Below are 19018 nucleotides of genomic sequence, written 5' to 3'. Positions count from 1 at the left end.
ATGAGCAATCTAGTATTTTACTTTAATGATCAAAGCAACTTGCCTAGGAATGATTTTAAATTTACAGTTTTACCAATTCACAATTTGCAGTTAATGTCTTCTCTGTATATTTTACTCTTTACAAAGTCGTCCTGTGGGCCGGATTGGACCCTCTGGAGGGCTGGTTTTGGCCCTCGGGCCGCATGTTTGACACTCCTGGTCTAGGAGGACACAAAGAGGAAATGTTGTACTAAAAACACCTATTGGAAAAAAGACACCTGATTGTACGAAATTATACAAATAGAAAAGCATTAGGAAGGAACTTCAAATGACCAGTTTGAATATGAGGAATGATTACAGCAATAAATACCTGGCTCAGTGTTCACATGTGGGACTTAAATAAGGTATCCTTTAAATCTCTTAAGTTTTCTTTCAGTCAAATACTAGCAAAAAACTGCTGTTGTCACATGTGAACTGAGCGGAAATCCCAGTTACACTTTACAAAACATATCTGACCAGTTCTGGCCTCTGCCTGGATACATCTGTGTGTACATGTGTGTGTCTCATCACAAGGAAGCAAGCCATTTCTATAGGTAATTGTGCATTTCCCAAGGAGAGCTATCGCAGATTACTGTGGATAAATCAGCTGCAGACACACACACACACGCACATAGGTTTAAGCTTACACTCCAGAGAACATCTGGCGTTCTTGAGCACTGATTTAATGTCCCCATATCCTTCTCAACACATCCATGCATCTTGCATCCAGCTGAGACAATGCGGCGATGTTGCAGCGAGCTGGAAATCTGCTACAGTGAGGATTTATGGTGAGGTGTAGCTCCTCTGACTGTTAACTATATATAGACCAAACAGTGGTGGAGTTTTTAAGTGAATATGACTGAGTTACCTGCCCTGCATTAATAGAAAGTAAGCATTATATATATATATATATATATATATATATATATATATATATATATATATATATATATATATATATATATTAATATGGTGGTCGAGTAAAAGTAATGATGGAAAATTTATTTCTTTAGACCTTTACTTAATTTGTCAGTAACCTTTGAATAGTCTGCACTTCAAAGGTTACAGAGGATGAAGGAAATCTGTCTTTCTTTTGTTTTATTCAAGTTAGATCCATATTTACAGCTTTATAATGTTTCGGCCAGTGGACACGGCACTGACCAACGAGGACACTGCAAGCTACAGTCGCCCTCCGCTGTGATTTTAGAGTAATGCACCCTCTTACAGCTAAGTGCAGGAAAACTGGTATTGTTTGTTTTACTACATTAAGACAGACAGGCAAGAGGCACTATTCAGCCTAATAAAAGTGCTGAAATGCTAAAAACTCAATGGAATGTTGAAAGGATGCTTCAAACCCAAAGTAGTTTCTGAGTATAAGCGGAAAACTGCAAGATTAGGAAATAATATCTAGAGCTTTACTCTTAATTTACTTAAACTATACTACAGTTTAAAGCAGAGGTGTCAAACTCATTTTAGTTCAGGGGCCACATTCAGTCAAAAAACAACTCCAATTTTTCCCTTGTTTTAGTGCAAAAAAGTACACTCTGAAAATGTTCACACTTAAGGAATTATGTTTTTACAAAATATTATGAACAACCTGAAAACAAAAAAGAGACAAAAAATTAGACAAAAAAGTTACAAAGCGACCAAAAAAAGGACAAACAACACAAAAACAAGACACAAAACGACAAAAACGACACACAAAACAACGAATAAAGTAAAACACAAAATAACAAAAGACAAAAAAATAAGCAAGACAAGAAGGAAACACAGAATGACACAAACGAGAAGCAAAACAACAAAAACACAAGACAAATGACAAAAGTCAGACAAAAAACAACAAAAAAGGACAAAATATTACAAAAATGAGACACAAACTGACAAAAACGAGATGCAAAACAGCAAAAGCGAGAAACAAATTGACAAAAATGAGACAAACGACACAAAAAAACAGACAAAAAATTTGACAAAAAGTTACAAAGTAACAAAAAAGTGAGACAAACGACAGAAGCGAGACAAAAGACACAAAATGTCAAAAATGAGACAAAAAAACAACAAAGGCAAGAAACAACAAAAACATGAGACAAATGACAAGTCAGACAAAAAACAACAAAAAACATTTTAAAAAGTGAGACAAAAATTGACAAAAAAAAAAAATGAACAATCTAATTTACTTTATGATGAAAACAACTTGTCACGGTCTAGAAATTATTTTAAATTTATAGTTTTACAAATTTACAATTTGCAGTTCATGTCTTCTCTGTAATTTTTACACTTTACAAAGTCATCCAGCGGGCCGGATTGGACCCTCTGGAGGGCCGGTTTTGGTCTGCGGGCTGCATGTTTGACACCCCTGGTTTAAAGCATAGGTTACAAACAGCACAATTCACCTAAAGATCCATCAAGCCTGGTGCAGCATTTCTAAACACACACACGCCACTGTCACCCTGCTGTTTCTGCCAAACAGTGTTTCTGATTCAGAGCAGCTGCCAAAAACATTCTCAGCTCCCCAAACCTGCATGAGGGAAGCAGGTGAAGCTGAGTTGTTGACTTTGACCAAAAATAGACAAAATAGCCACTGAGGCTATAAAAGCCTCTGATGCAAATGTGGCGGATGCTCTGAATGATCAGAATGGATGAAACATAAACCCTTTTTGCCACACAGCTTGTCCTGTCACTGTTCCATCAATTATACTGCCAGTGCATCTGTGAATCACAGCTACAGAAATAATTATTGTGATTTCTCTTCTGTACTGAGAAATCAGCTTTTGAAAATGTTAGAAAACAATCAGTGTTTAAAAGAAAGGTTTAATTAAAGCATCAGGCTAATATTGCATAAATAAATTATGTTGTTACTCTGTTTTTAGGAAGGCTGGCACAAGAAATTAGGATTTTAATGACCAACACTCGCAGCTAGTAATTTGCTGTTTTGACCGAACACAATTATGACACAGAAATTAGTCGCTCTTCATTTCCTCTGGAACATTTAACACTGCCTTGAAAAGCAAGAACACTGATGGACGCTCTGAGTGCTGTTGTAGTGAATGCAATCTTTTGTGCACAGGTAATGCTGATAATCAATTTCCTTTTTTTTTTAAACATAATATCAGTCTTTGCAGTATAATTAGTCTCGCATTGCACCAGTCTCAGGACAAAACATCAGACTCTTATACAACAGCATCATGTCAGTATCTGTGAAAAGGACAAAAACAAGCTACTGTAGCTTCTGATGTGGATTTTGTGCCATTAATTCAACCAAAACATCCATCCTCTGTGTCAAAGGTAACTATTCTTGCTTCTAAAAATGTCAATCACTTGTGATGGGCGGCAGAGTTGAAGGTTTCAGAGGAATGTATAGCGCAACTGATTTTGGTGTCATACTGTGTTTAGTCAAAACAGCAGATTACGAACTATAATATCACAGACACATGCTTTTAAGCTTACATTCAGGGAACAACTAGCAGTTTTGAATGCTGATTAAATCCTTTTCAATTCTTCCTTCTTGTTCTTTTTAGTAATGGTGACATTATCCTGCTGCAGAATGGTAACTGTTTATCATCGGCCACTACAAAGACTGATAGCATGTCTTAATTTTAAATCATCAATAATTATCAGCATTAGAGACGATAGCAAATCACCTGAGTTTACATGATTACATGACAGAACATATGTGACAGCAACACTGTGAAATCTCACAATTTAAGTTGTCAGTTTGGGCAATTTCCTGTGAAAAAAATGTTTGTTATAATTTTTCTTTTAAACTGACTTTAGGCACGTTTTGTGCCTGTCACGTATTAAGTATAAAATCAAGTCACAAACCTAACTTCTGTGTTTTTGAAATATAAATACTCAGTGGCACAATAAAAAAGACATTTTTTTAACCATTCTATTTGCAACTCCGTTTTGTGAGTCACACAATTTGAATGCCATGAATAATATGTGTCACATGTTTATGTGATTATCCTAATTGCCTGTGGTGCTATTTTCCATTCTAAGAATTCCAGCACATACCAGGAATTCCAAGATCCTCTTAATCTGACAGATCAGCCGTTCATTATCACTGACCTGAGTTTTCTACATTATGGATTCTTCAGCTTTTCACAGGAAAACTTCCTCTGATTCATGATCGAGTGCCTACAACAATGTGTTTGTGCTTTTTTTTATCTCTCAAACTGAATTTATTTCATTCTTCTGAACTCATTTTAACACTTAAACCAATATCTACCCGACAAAATGTGACAATGTAAAGGTAATGAAGGCTCAAACTGGCAACTTTCCTCACCCCTGAAAACCATGTGCACGCCACCGTTCACTTTTCTCTCCTGTTTTTCTCCGGCTTTTTCATCCTAAACAGCTTTTACAAACACAAAACTAGAGCTTCGTCTGGTAAGGAACGGCCAGACCTAGTTATTAAGTCCCGCTGTCAAATATTAACTGGTTATATTGATAACAAAAAACGGGGCAGCGAGAAGATGGGTTATATTTTGTTTACTTACGTGAATGGAGAGGCGGGGCGGGGTGTGTGTGTGTGTGTGTGTGTGTGTGTGTGTGTGTGTGTGTGTGTGTGTGTGTGTGTGTGTGTGTGTGTGTGTGTGTGTGTGTGTGTGTGTGTGTGTGTGTGTGTGTGTGTGTGCTCATTTGGACCAATAGCGTTGCCGGGAGCCTCTGACAGACGTGGACTTTGACCAATGACTGAAGTGTACAGCTGGACAAGCGCGACCACGACACCGTTTTTCTCTCTCAACGTTTAGGCAGAAGAAAACAGCGGATTTTTCCGTTTTTTTAGCCAGATAACGCGAGCAAACTGAGCCCGGAGACAGCTATTCGCTTGGCGTGTTGGAGATTAATAGAAGAATTTGTTTCCTGTGTGGTCTTCTTCTGACATACGGGACCGGAAAGGAGCTGTTTTCCCCCTTCGACAGTTGGTTTACGGATTCCCCCTGTTTGCACTTGAAGTTGAGTGGTGAGTCTGTTGTTATTGGTGCAGTAAAGGGGGAAGCTAGCAGTTTGCTACAGAAAAAGCAAGACAGACATAAAGAAAGAGCAAGGAGAAAGTCTAAACATCAGCAGTGTTCATAAAAAACGCAGTGTACTTGTGCTATTTTCCGTATGCAAACCAATTTATTTCGTATTTATTGATCTAAACTTGCATTAATTTCAGTTAGCTAACCCTACCTACTATTGTGTCCTGAAACGTCAGTCTGAAAAGACGGAAAAACTGCCATGACAATTATGAAAATGTGCTACGATTTAACTTACAGGTCTGCCTTTACATATAAATTGTTGTATTGTGGTAAACTTTAAAACTGGAGCGCTGTCAAGTTGTTGAAAACGTGCAGTCTTTAAATGTTAGATTGGTATCTATTCTGTGTGCACGCATTTGAACAACAGACCGTATTTTATAGCATATTTTCCGTCATTAGAATTATTTAGCGCGTTTAAAGGTCAGTTTGGGAGTAAGTTGTTGGATTATTTGTAAGTAAGTGTCAGAATTTCTTTAATTTCCAAAGCCACGCAGGCATTCGTGTTGTGGGGAGTAGAGAGTGTAGTGGTGGAGCTCGAGGCATGTTTGTTCAAATGCTGCATTCAGGTACCCAATCAGAGCCCCGATTTTTGGAAGTCAACGTTATTGTGTTATTTGAAGCAATTATTCAGTGTGTTACAATACCGATTCACAGCCTTTGTTTGGTTTAAAAGAAACCTGCGTCTGTGTGTTTGGCCCTTTTCATACAGGGGATATGTAACATTGCTGGCTATTGTGTCATAAAAACCTAGATTGTTTGTCATGGCTTCAGTCAGACAGTGGTGGAGAGATTCTCTGCACAGACATGATATTTGCCAAAGTATGTCAAGGTTCAAGGACCTCCCATAGACTATATAACATAAATATACAATCTATGGGAGCTACTACTAAGCAAAAAGGTAACCCTGTAAGACGCACAGTTGCAAAAATACAGCATCAGTTTGATTTTTTTAAATTATATAATCTGTATATATATATATATATATATATATATATATATATATATATATATATATATATATATATATATATATATATATATATATATATATATATAAATAAAGGATATCAAACTATCATATATATTATTTTTGGTATTTTTTATATATTATATTTTATAAAAAATATTGCATATATGTATAGTTTATAGGCTGATTTTTTTCTATATTTGGTTTTTACAGATTATATATATACATAATATTTAAAATATCTGTATAATCTGTGTATATATATACATATCAATTTTGAAAAAGTGTTATATATATTTTTTTCAAAAAAATATAAAAATAGCAAAAATTATTAATTTTTTTTATATATATATATATATATATATATATATATTTTTTTTTTTTTTTTTTTTTTTTATAATTTATTTTTTTAAAAAATGTTTACTGGTATATATGTATACATTTTTTTTCTTCTTCTGTATTTGGGTTTTGCAGGGTTAAACCTAAACTAATTGCAAGTATATCAAACTGTTCATCTTACTGTGGATACCTCGAAATCAATACTAATAAATACTTTCCTATGAGACAACTATTCTACAATGTTAGGTTTAATAAGTACTTGGGCTAGTTTCTCTTTGTTCCTGTGGGACCACGTTGCTAACTGAACCTGCGTGGTTATCAGTAATATTCATCTTTATGCCATGTTGACAGCACTATGAAGTTGTTACTAGGTCAGACCAAGGAGGATAGCCATCGCAAATTTTACACTAAAGTTGACAGGTTGTTCATTTAGACATGACACTGACACATTCAGATGCCGACAGATTAATGAAAAGAAGCGGTATTTAAGAGTCACAAACAACTGCAAACTGATATTCGCTTGTCAGATTACTGCATTTAGAAAGCTGTTAATGCAAGGAGGTAAAGCCATCTGGTATGTTTTGCTATAGCAGATTTGTGGAATTGGTTTGCTTTCTTATTTTGAATTTTTCCCCTGGCTCATTAAGGTGTTCTAACTCCCTGGCTGAGAAATTCTCCTAATAGATGTTTTGTTTTTGTAATTTAAACAACAAATCAGTTTATTGGCTCCAGCTGTCAGTTGTGATTATCTGCTGCTTTTCTCTCATCATAGAAAATTGAGCAATTTAAACTTTTAACTTCACGAAGTTTGAGAAGTCGGGAGTTTTCCGCAATTCTTTCAGATTTAATAAACTCACAACAGTGATTCAAATTGATAATGAAATGAAAAAAAAAAATTGCACCCTGTTAACATGTTTGCTATGCAGTTACTTTCACCTGTTGCATTCTTAAGGGTGTATTAACTCATGACTTCCATTTACATTTATCACCCCTGTGCCTTTAATGTGTTCACAGCAGTGATTTCTTAAAAGTGAAACTGCAGATGATAAGTGTGGGGGTTATTAGCATGACAGGCAGAAGCGACAGGATCAGCCTTCGTTTGCTGCTCGGCAACCGAAGTGTCAACTGCTGTCAATCACTTAATTAGAGCTGCTAACAACGTACAATAACTTCTAACCAGAGAAGAATAGAACCATGTCTCCTTCAGACTGTGACACACCAAGGCCAACGGTGTTTATCATGTTATCAGTACTAGACTAAATATAAGAATATGTCTCTGTCCACATTCTCTCAGTTGTTCTCAAGAGAAAATAAAGCCTGACATTTTATCACAATGGACAACTGAAGAAAGAGGGTCAATGATTTACAGTGTAATTCTGCTCAGAGTGCATCAGAGCTGGATATTGTTCAGTCGTATGATTTATCATGTAATAACGTACTATTAACCTTCGCAGGTGAGGGAGGGGTGGTGGAAATTGGTGGAATGGAGTTACTGTGGCAGGATTATAACCAGATGTTGTGTTGTAGTTGTTTTTTTATATATATATATATATATATATATATATATATATATATATATATATATATATATATATATATATATATATATATATATATATATATATATATATATGTATATATAGGAGTTTTGCAAACACGTGAGATTATGGGTGATTAATTCTAGCTGATTCAAATATAGAGGTAAGTGGAAACATGGCATAAAGCAACCACAATCATACTGGGTGGAGTCAAGTGAAGGATGTGGATTCAGTGTTCCCTCATAACAATGATGGGAGAATTGTTTTGGAGGAACATTTGCACACAATCCTCAGCTGAACTTGAAATTTCCATGTGTAGGTCGCCACTTTGAGGTTTTCTGTAGTGAAGGGGGTTATGAAAGTGGTAACACAAAGATTGTGGAAGAGTGGGACTGCACTATAAAATTCATGCTACCACACCATATAGTACAGCAGAATGAGACTTGATGTGTGCTAATACTTAATACGTAATAGACAGATGATAACTTATTTTGCAATACAGACCGCAAGACTTTATACAGACTCAAAGTAAAAAGTACTTGATTTGGAACAGAGCAAAGGAAAAGGACATGTAAAATGCACAACCTGTTGCAGGTTTATAGCTGAAGCACAAATCCACTGAATAGCATTATTGTATCAATAAGTAATATCAGTATATATAAAGTGCTCAAAACAAGACACTATTCCACTGTTATACACTGCATGAAACCACCAAACTTATCACACTATTTTTAAAACACGAGCTACATTAACGACTTTGATTCATTGTTACTACAACTCAGATTTGTTGTTTTCTACACACATTTGTAGAACAGAACAGTAAGATTGTGGCTCCACTTAAAGTTAGTGATAATATTGTCCTCATTTTCAAGTTCTTGTTTACGTTACATTCTGTGCAACCTTGTATAGGACAAATTTTAGGTGTCTAATTTGCACAAACCTCCACACTGGAAATACTTCTGTTACTTTTCTGTCACTGCTTCTTATTTATCTTGTTGCACTTACATTTTTTAAACCACGTCTGGCAACACTTTTTAATCTATATGTTATTGTTCCACTGCACTACAACACCAAGTCAAATTCAACATACTGATTCTGATTTCTTTTAATTTAGTCCATGTTTAAGTTGGAGTGCAGATATTTCCCCAGAAAAAGTGAGGAGAGATGCAAGAGAGTTGCTACAGAGATAGTTTAACCCTCATGTTGTCCTCATTTATGGGCACTAAAAAATATTGTTTCCCTGTCTGAAAAAAATTCAAAACTTCAACAAAAAAATCCCCCAATTTTCTGAAAATTTGCAAAACCTTCAGGAGGAAAATTCCAATAATTCCTTAAGTTTCCCTTAAAAGTTTTGTTTAAAAAAAAATCCCCAAATTTGGCAAGGAAATCCTAAAAATATCTAAAGTGATTCCATATATATCAGTAAAACTTCTAATATTTTCTTTAAGAACATTCACAAAAAATCAACCAAAATTTGGTAGATTTTTTGTGAATGTTCTTAAGAAACATTTTTTAAGTATTTCTTCTTTTCCACCAAAAAATGTTCAAAAATTTCCCAAAAATATTGAAGATGTGGACATCAGAAGTTTCACTGTGAAAAAATATTTTTTTCCTCATTTTCAAATTTTAAAACGGGTCAAATTGACCCAGAGGACAACATGAGGGTTAAAAACATGCAGTTTTTGGTAATTGTTCCCAATCAGCTGGAACAATTATTGCAATGGTTCTGCATGTTTACGCAGATGCACATATCTGATGAATCGCAGTCCATAATTATATATTGTTGTCAAAAAAATTCTTGAAAACTGCAGAAAGAATTTTTAATGCCACTGAGAATCAAATTTAATGCTTTTAATGCCATTTAAGGCCTTAATTTTCGCAAAATCAACTTAATGACTATTAATGCTTTTAATGCCCCGCAGAAACCCTGTATTTTTAATGTTTGCTGGTAATATACTCATGTGAAGCTGTTTTTTCCTAATCCCTACGTTGCTGGAGGAACGTGAACGCCTCAGCAGACCACATGACCGACTCAGCTCTCTAACGCTAGCGCGGCGGCTAACAGGATTTAGCTAACTTGAGCTACGTTGCATCGCAGCACTGACAAATCCCCACCGGAGAGACGACGAGCACGCACTCTTCGCAGTGTAGTTGCGGTAACTTTGTGCAACGCTACACGTTGAGGCAAACACCGAGAGCGCAATGCCAGGTAACTTCACCCTCCAAAAGCCTTAAATGTGAGCGGGTCGTCGTGTGCGCGGAGCTGCTGTAATCCCCGCATCGGAGGCTTGTTTTGTTGACCTGCTTCAGGGATGCTGCCATGCTGTAGCAGCGTGCTAGCTGATAGCGGACTTTGTTTGGCCTCAAACATTCAAATGAGAGCGAGGTTTGTCTTCGATGCGGGGTTTACGTATTGTAATTGCTTTCGGTGTCGTTTGTATTTGGGTGCATCGTTTGCATTTGACGCGCTTTACGACTTGGATTAAAATAAAGAGTTTTCTGCCATCCAGCGCCGTAGCCTTTGTTGTTTCTGGGATAGCTTCTACCTAAGGCCCGTTCATTGACAGGACAGCTACGTGTGTTCGCCTGTTTGAGGCCATTGTAAACTAGCCACTTAGCATAACCTCGGCTAAAACCGTCCAATCCTTTTACCCACCTCCCAGGTAGGCCTGACACCTGGTTTAGCCCGTTAGCTCTGACAACGTTAGCAGGCTGAGCCACGACGACACCCCTCCTGTTACGTACAGTACACTAACGGTTACATTACATAATCCGCTGGGAAGCGCTTTATTCAACGCCTTTAAAGCACTTTATTATCTTTAAATACAAAGCTGCACTTGCATAAACCTGTTTGCGCCTCTCCGTGTTTGTCGTTCTGCAGGTCGGATCTCCGTGTTACCGATTTAAGTTTGATTTTTCACCTGCAGGAACACGAAGTATCCTGGTTTGTCCAAGAAATACAGGATCAATCCAACAGACAGACTTCACAGGAGACTGATTTGATGTTTTCACGTGTGGTGTAAATAATACAATTAAGTTGAATTAATAATTTGACCTTTTCAAACAGTTCAATTTTCGATGGTATTAGTGCTTAAGCTTTTTTGTTGTTATCCAATTTCAGGGGTTTACACAGGCATAACGAACCCAATTTTATTAAATTGTTCAAAGGATTATTAAGTTAGTTACTAAATTATGGGAAAATATTAGAAAATGTCCCTCAACTAATGGTGGAACAAGTAAATAATTATCCATTACCTAAATGATTAATCATTCATATAAACTGTTGCTTTTAAGTTTAGAATTTAGTCTGTAAGTCATCAGAAATTAGGTGTTGTCTTTAAATATTCTGACTCGAGTACAAAACACAGTTTTTCAATTTAGAATCATAAATATCAAAGAAAACTGTCAAATTTTCACCCTGGAGAAGCTGGAACCAGCTAATTCTTTGCATTTTTGCTTTAAGGAAAATCAACCTCAATAATCATTTGCAGTTTTTCTGTTGTATCTGTCACAAGTAGGCTTCCAAGTTATTTTTCTGACCCATATAAAAACATGACATGATGGGTCATATTTAAACACAGCAAATTAAGGCTTCAATAAGTGCATGTGTAGAAAATGAGAATCTTTTGATGAAATGTGTTTTATCCAGCCAAGTAAAACTGACTGTAATTACAAACATTTAGGAATAGGTAGAGTTGCTTTTTAGTGTAAATTTAGAGCATAAAGTGAGAACATTAGTCATGCAGATCATCCAGACCAAAAATATTTCCATCTGCCACACCTAGACTGGAGCTTAAAGTCTGTCAGAACACAACACAAGGTGATTTGATTCAGAATAATAGCTGTGACATCTTGAAATTGGTCATTTTCTTTGAACATTGCTCATCTTGCCCGACTGAAAATAGCATTTAACCTCTTGATGACCCCTTTCTGAATTGGATCACTTCCCTTTCTGCTCAAATGAATGGAACATGCACCAATTTAGGCCTTGCTAAGTGAATATTCCGTGTTGACCAACACATGGTTATGCAACATGAACATATTAAGTGCAGTACATCATGGCACGGTGCTCCCTGTCTTCACTTTATATTTATTCTGGTTGACCTGCTATGCCATTCGGTGTTGCCTGAGCAGAGGCATGTTTTCAGTCGCTCTAACAGCTGTTTGAAATGGGTTTTAGGGCTGGGATTTACATGATTATTTCCACACTATGGAAACATAGAAAATATCTAACTGGAAGGCAGATAACATATTTTTCTCAATGATAGCAATGATTCTACTTTCAGTTAGGTGTTAAATATTTCTTTTATAATTATTTAAAGTAAGGGACAAGCAGCAATTCCTTATTTCTTAGAAGCTGGAACCAGAAATTAGTTTATATTGTATTCTTAATAGATGACAAAATAATTGATGCATTTTTATTGGATTTTTTCTGACTGTCATCTTAAGATGTCTGAACTTCTTCGGGGTCTGCTTTGCTTTTGTCTGTCTCGTATGCTAAGTAGTAAGCTTCGGCCATTGATGTGAAGTTTGTTTTGTTCACTTTATAGATGTAGCACTGGCACAAGCTTCAAACACTTCAAACATGCCGGTACCTGAGGTCGGCCGTATTCTCTTGCAAATCGTTCTTTCCCTTTCATTCTGCCCTGCCCTGCTTGTTTTTGTGCCTAACATCTTGTGTAAATAACTGCGCTGCATAAGTAGACTTCTTTATCAGTGCCAGCAGATAGAAACGGCCATACCTCCTCTTAGTCTACTAATTTAGATTAAACATGTATTTGAACTCCTCTGCAGAACGGTGTGCACGTATTGCCTTTGCATACCGTTAGCAGCAGTCTGCCTGATTTTGTTACACTGACCGAGACCTACACGGCAGGAACAGGCGTCAGAGAAACACTATGTCCTGAATTTGGAATCAGGTCATTATATGGGTAAAGTTACGGGGAGTTTGGGCATGTTACTTAGCGCTCGAAAGTCAAACATTGCAACAGCGGTATGTGTGTCTGCATCAGGCTGACCCTGGAGCTGTGTTCGCTGCTCGATTGACATCGTCACTTCAATTTTTTTTGCCCCCTCCTCCCTCTCGCCCCACTGTGAGGCCGCAGTTGAGTCATGACAAGTCTGTTGTAGCTGGCTGGCAGTCTGAGGATTATGTCATTATAGTGAGCATGTCTCATCGTAGTCGTAATAGTGTGTCTGTGTTGCAGAAGCAAGGATACGCCACGGCTCATGTCTAATCGTTATCTTTTCAGAATTATTTGTGGGATACTTGTGATCTTGTAATTGTAATGGTGTTATTAGCTGCTGTTGCTTTGAGCTTGGTCAGAATTGGTTTGCAGAAAGTGCAGTGGTCCTGTTGACTTTACAAAATTAAAACCTGTGACCGCAGAGTATTCAGCTCAATAAACAGTAACAGAGGTGTTTGTTGTGCTGTATCCTAACCCTATTGCTGTGGTAGGTTGTTCAGTTACAAATGTTAAATGGTAAAAGGGAGGTTGCAGGTCTGGAAACCAAAAAAATTCGATACAGTGGCATGTTGCATTGTGATGGGAATTCATTTTTGGTTTGGATTCATCACAGCTATAATCTGCAGAGAAAAGAAAGGCCAAGTGATAGCAGCACAGTTATCTCAGGGCAGGTGTGGATTTACAGCGGTCATGTTGAAGCAGGGACAGTCCCACTGAAGGACAGAGGAGGAAGTATTTGGACCTGATTAGTACTTGGTGGAGTGTTTTTTTTTTTTCACTTCCTCCACACAGATTTTCTCAGTCAGCTGAGGATTTGATATTTTTTCTAGCCTACAGCTGCTGAACTTGGAGAGTCTGAAAACACAGACAGCATATAGATATGTAATATGTTTGTATTTTTCTGACCTTGGTACTTTTACTTCTAATGTTACATGCAGAGTACAAAGGTGGGAGAATAAGCACATCAAGATAAAAGTAACTTGCATAAAGATGAAGCTGGCTCTTTGATGATCAAAGATGAGATTTAGTGCAGAATAGCACTTAATAACAAGCACTGTCAAAATGGTACATAAAGATAAGCTGTAAAAATACAAGTTTAATCCCACTGTAGCAAGAATGCCAGTAGTGAGTGTGTAGTGAATCCAAAATGAACCGTGTCTTAATGAATTAAACCCTTTTCCTTCTTTTTAATGACCGTTAAAGCCATGTGAAAGCAGTCAGGCAGATGTGTGTAACGCCTGCAGCCTCTACATTGCAACATGCAGCGCCAATACATATGGTGACTCACTGTGTTTGCTGTGATTGAATCATGCGCAGCCATCCGCAGACTGCTGAAAAATAATTACACAAACGTTTATGCTTCTCCTCAGATCAAATCAAGTCGGTTATATTCCCCTCGTTTAGTGTGACAAGTGAAAAGTCCTTTCTCTTATGAATGTCCGGTGTCCTCGTTATGTATTTCAAAGTTCTTTTCTTTCCAAATTGTCTGTGTTGTAATGTGATAATGCAAAATTATAACCCTGTTTTATAAGGGCAGGTCAAGCAAGTTGTGATTCTGGAGGGGTTAAAACTCCTTCAGTTCTTCTACGTTGTTTACGGGGTTATTGTTGCTGCATTCATGTTAACAAATGACAGCAGCATTTGTATTATTTGCACATGGATGAAGTAAAATGAAATGTAACTCTATAAATTATTTTAAAAAATAATATACCTTAAGGTCATGTGCTGCAGATTGTAAAGGTCTTGTTATGGTTTTTAACTATCTCCACAAATGCAAATTTGAATTTAAAAGGTACATCAGCATTTAAGCTGCAGGTTTGTAATTGTCACACTGAACCAGTCTGATGACAGATTATTTCCTAGAAAGGAGAACTTGGTCTGAACTTTCCCTTTTTATTTGTTGCTGCTTTGATGATGCATCTTTGGCACAGCTGTTCAGAAGCAGTGCGGCTGGCTGAAAGGCAGGCAGTTAACTTAAAGTCACGTCCTGTCACCATGGAGTGAAGACGTGCTTCAGCATACATCAGTCACCTTTGGTGTGCAGCCTAGTGTATTTCTGTCTCTCTGAATGTTTGTTTTTCTTGAAATAGAAATACTAAGTCTCTTCTTGGAGAGTTAAACAGCCTCTGAATTCAATTTTTTCTCAGAATGTTCTGTGCTATTCTTTTTCTTTTACAGCCATTCATGAGATTTAAATCTTATGTGGCTCAGTTGTTTTGCTCCAGTTAAACAATGTGCTTATTTTCTCTTTTTATTAGCATAAACCAACTGATTTACCACTTGCTGTGTTTCTTTGCCTGTTAATGGTTCTCTGTGTCTTTATGGAGTCTCTCTTGGTCTCTGTGTGTTTCTGTGGTTAATTATAAAACACTGTGGCCTTTTACTGAAGCACTGCAATTCACCAACCTGGAAAAACTATTGATTAGAGCCATAAAATGCCAACAACTCTATTAAGCCTTCAGACTAATTTAGGTGTTTGGAGAGGGAATATTTTTAGGTATTACAGAGCAGTTGTGACTTGTGTGTGTCCCAGCTGGTGTTAGTTTTCACTCTATTTCTCATTCAGATCATGAGGTATGGAAAATTGTTGTTTGGTGGTTTTATTATACTTTCCTACCCGTGGGAGCACTTTTCCAGCTGTGGGTAAAATGTAATTGATATGCTGCTAATTTGTCCAACTTCAATCCCAGGCTGAAATGTTAAAGCCTTGATTTAAATGAGATAATGATAATTTAATAGCTAATAAGATCCAGCTGCGGGATAATGAATGTGAGATGAGCCAGTTGTTATCTGGTTTCAAGAAGTGAAGAAAATGAAGTACACATGGTGTAATATTAGTTTCTTACGATTCGTTTCATGTGAAAAGTATTTTCAGTGTACTTAACTACAGTTTTAGTGGAGCAATAAGTTCAGGTGTTTGGTCATGGCTTCACCAAGAGTAAAACGTGTGTGATTGTGTTCTCACGCAGAGCCGGCTGAGATGAGCGGTCCCGAGGTGGCCAAGACACCGGGAGGCGGAGCTCCAGGAAAGGAAGGAAAGGAGCCAGTGGCCAATGGGCACGCAGGAGAGGGCAGCGACGCCAACCCGTTTGCTGAGTACATGTGGATGGAGAATGAGGAAGAGTATAACAGACAAGTATGTATGCATGCTGTATGGAATGTGTGACATAAAGCCAACTTTTGATTTTTTACAGAGAATCTGAGACTTCATGTGTACATTCTCTCGGGCCCCATTCTTCTTCCTCTGAACTCAATATTATCTTGAAAAATTCGGCTGGGGAAGTCCAAGTTCTGGTTTTTCGGGCTCTGAACCAACATCAGAACTTGGACTTGGTTGTGTTCAGACATCTGCACCGTATCAGAACGTAATGTCCTTGTTTATTTCAGTAAGAACGCTACATTGATCCAGAGGGGACTTGTTCTATTTTTTAAACAGTTGTCTAGAAAAGTTTAACTTGGCTCAACTTAACACATAATCTCCCTGTTGGCAAATCAAACATATACAGCACAGGAACTGTACATTTCATGATTTCTCTTCTGAGAAAGCACTGACATGTTTATCTTTCAGTGGCAACATCTACCAGTCAATACATACTTTGCTCACAATTTTAAGGCTACATAAAGAAATAGTAGATATAAGTGGAAAGACATGTCAGGAACAGCTTGGAGACATTTCTGTTCACCTTGATGTCTCACTTTTTTTGCTGCTTTTTTGTCTTACTTGTCTTTTGTTCCTCCGTCATTGTTTGTCAGGTGGAGGAGGAGCTGTTGGAGCAGGAGTTCTTGGAGCGCTGCTTCCAGGAAATGCTGGAGGAGGAGGACCAGGATTGGTTCATCCCTTCACGTGACCTTAACAACCAGGGGGTGGGGCAGCTGCAGCAGCAGCTCAACGGCCTCTCCGTCAGTGATCACCACAGCAACCTAGAGGAAGTGGCGGTGAGTCAGATACATCCAATGTCACAATTTTTTTCTAAGCTCATTTAGAAGCTGATAATGAGTCAGTTTGAGTTCAGAGGACAATTTTTAATTTCTGTTTTTTACATTTCTGTCTGCAGAGGAAGAGCATCTTGAATCCCGAAGCGAAGGAGTTCGTCCCGGGGAAGAAATACTAGGAGTCCCCCTCACCCCCATGGAGCCTCCATGCGCACACACACACACACCAGTCCTCACATAATCTCAGAGACTCTGGCGGCCACGACCGCACACACACTGATTCTCACAGGCACGCATGCACACACACACCTACACACTTAAAGTCAATGGCGTGCTGGCAGGCCCAGTTGGGGGGTGGGGGGATTTCTTTTTCTTTCTTTCTTTCTTTTTCTTTAATCTTTTTATTTCCTGTTTGTTTCTTGTAAACTGAGGGACATTGGGAACAGGGGTGGGGGAGGGGTGTAGTACCAGCACCGCCCCGCTGCGGGCGCTAGCTCATCATTGCATTTCAGATGACGCCGTTGATATTTACAGAGTACGCATATCACATTGAAGTTCCATTGGAACTGAGGCAGCTACCCAGGAGTGATGCCAGGACAAAACTTAAATCCAAGAACTTTTAAAATGTGAATTTGTTCACGTTCATTTGTGCGCTTTTCAATTTCAATTGGGATACAAAATATTGCCAGCAGGTTGAGGGTTTCCATACCAGTGAGATTAGAAGGACTAACATTTCAGGGAACTTGATGAGTTTCTGCCGCTGCTCTGTAAAGTCATCAGTCGAACCCGTTAACGTTGGCTCCTATGATGTTGTGACATCACAGCTCTTGTGCATCTAGACATGCGGGTTGTTATTTGTATCTGCAGTGGCTCCGTTCCAAACCAAGTACAGACCCCACCCTCCCTGCACCATCGGTTAAACGGAGGTCAGGACAGACATGAACAAGTGGAATCTTGGAAAACAAAATATTATATTCCCAAACCATGTGGAAGTCCGTGTTTATCTTTTGTCCAAGAGCAGAGGTGGTGAATGTTTCGATCATGCCTCGAGTTGAGTTTAAGAAGAAAAACATGAGTAGAAGAAAGGTCAGAGCTTTTTTAAATCATATTAAAAAAAAGTCTTATGTTTTACACTCACAGCTTAATTTTTTGTTTCAGTTCAGATCTACCTTGTTACAGCGGGCAGTATTCGGTCTGGAACGCAGCCACTGCCTCTTTTTGCCGGAACAGCTTGGTTTGTTCAGCGTCAGATCAAGTGTCCACATCCAAATCAGGTTCTCAGATAGCCTCTCCTCCTCTTTTTCTTTTTTTCCTTCACATTTTTGAGGATGAGGCGTTTTGTGTCTCTACTGGGTATAGTAGCCTGTGGTGTCCATTCAGTCCTGTTTGTAGGAAGCAGTAGGGAGAGGAGACGGTATCGCCATGGCCTGTCAGAATAAAACAGTGTGGTTCGTATGGCGGACGGCATTGCCTCCTTGCTATTCTTATTGTCCTAACTGAAGATGCAGACTGACTTTTTTTTTTTTTTTTTTTTTGGAGGAAGTTCTACTTTTAAACAGCAAGTCTTTGTTGTGGTCTGGGTTTCCCTAAAGCATCCCTCCGCAGTGAGAGAATAACATCAGTTAAACTGAAAACCAATTTTTAAAAAAAGTAAACATGAAGAGCTTTTCAGGAAACTAGATCTCAGTCAGGTTGGCCTGAAAAAATGTAGATGCAGTATTGTCATGAGGAAAAGTCTTGTGATCTGAACATCAGTCTTCATGCCACTGTTCATCTGTGGTATTAGCAGTGATAATAATATTGTGTGTATTTTAATCTTGGTGTTAACCAGACACTTGTGCACTGTACAAGGAATTTCTAAGTATCTTGACGGGTTAGCACTTCTGTCCACCCTTCCTGCTGCTTTCCTGGTTTTCGGTGTGTTCTTAAATAGCGCAGCAGAGGCAGTAAAGTCTTTAAGTTTAAAGGGGAACTTCCTCACGCAGTGTTGGACCACAGCTGTCGAATGGCACCCTGGTGAAGCCAATAGGAATGTCCGCCAGGTGGATTGTACAACATGAAATCATTTTTGGTGATTTTGTTTGAGTTAGATGACAGAAGCCGTTTAAAAAAAAAAAAAAAAAAAAGAGAGGTTCAGAAGACACAGATTGTGAATTTCATTACAAATAAAAATAATGAAAAAAGATGAATAAAGATGTTAAAGACAGCTGACCTCTGTCTTGGCATTTTTTC

General features: G+C 37.9%; 1 protein-coding gene across 2 annotated transcripts; it reads left to right on the top strand.

The window, feature by feature from the left end:
* Positions 1-4735: 4735 nt before the first annotated feature.
* paip2b (poly(A) binding protein interacting protein 2B) lies at positions 4736-18992 on the top strand. Of its 2 annotated transcripts, none has more exons than XM_055007828.1 (4): positions 4736-4981; positions 15823-15989; positions 16607-16789; positions 16909-18992. In XM_055007828.1, the coding sequence occupies exons 2-4, from the start codon at positions 15834-15836 to the stop codon at positions 16963-16965; spliced, it is 396 nt and encodes a 131-aa protein (XP_054863803.1). In that variant the 5' UTR covers positions 4736-4981; positions 15823-15833; the 3' UTR covers positions 16966-18992. The 2 variants fall into 2 exon arrangements, with proteins under 2 accessions (XP_054863803.1, XP_023147654.1); XM_023291886.3 differs by lacking the exon at positions 4736-4981 and adding an exon at positions 9934-10095.
* The last annotated feature ends 26 nt before the right edge of the window (positions 18993-19018 follow it).

The sequence above is a fragment of the Amphiprion ocellaris genome, chromosome 23, assembly GCF_022539595.1.
Source record: "Amphiprion ocellaris isolate individual 3 ecotype Okinawa chromosome 23, ASM2253959v1, whole genome shotgun sequence".
NCBI classification, from domain to species: domain Eukaryota; kingdom Metazoa; phylum Chordata; class Actinopteri; family Pomacentridae; genus Amphiprion; species Amphiprion ocellaris.
The sequence above is the reverse complement of the archived record's forward strand: the minus strand, read 5'-3'. Positions and strand labels throughout refer to the sequence as shown.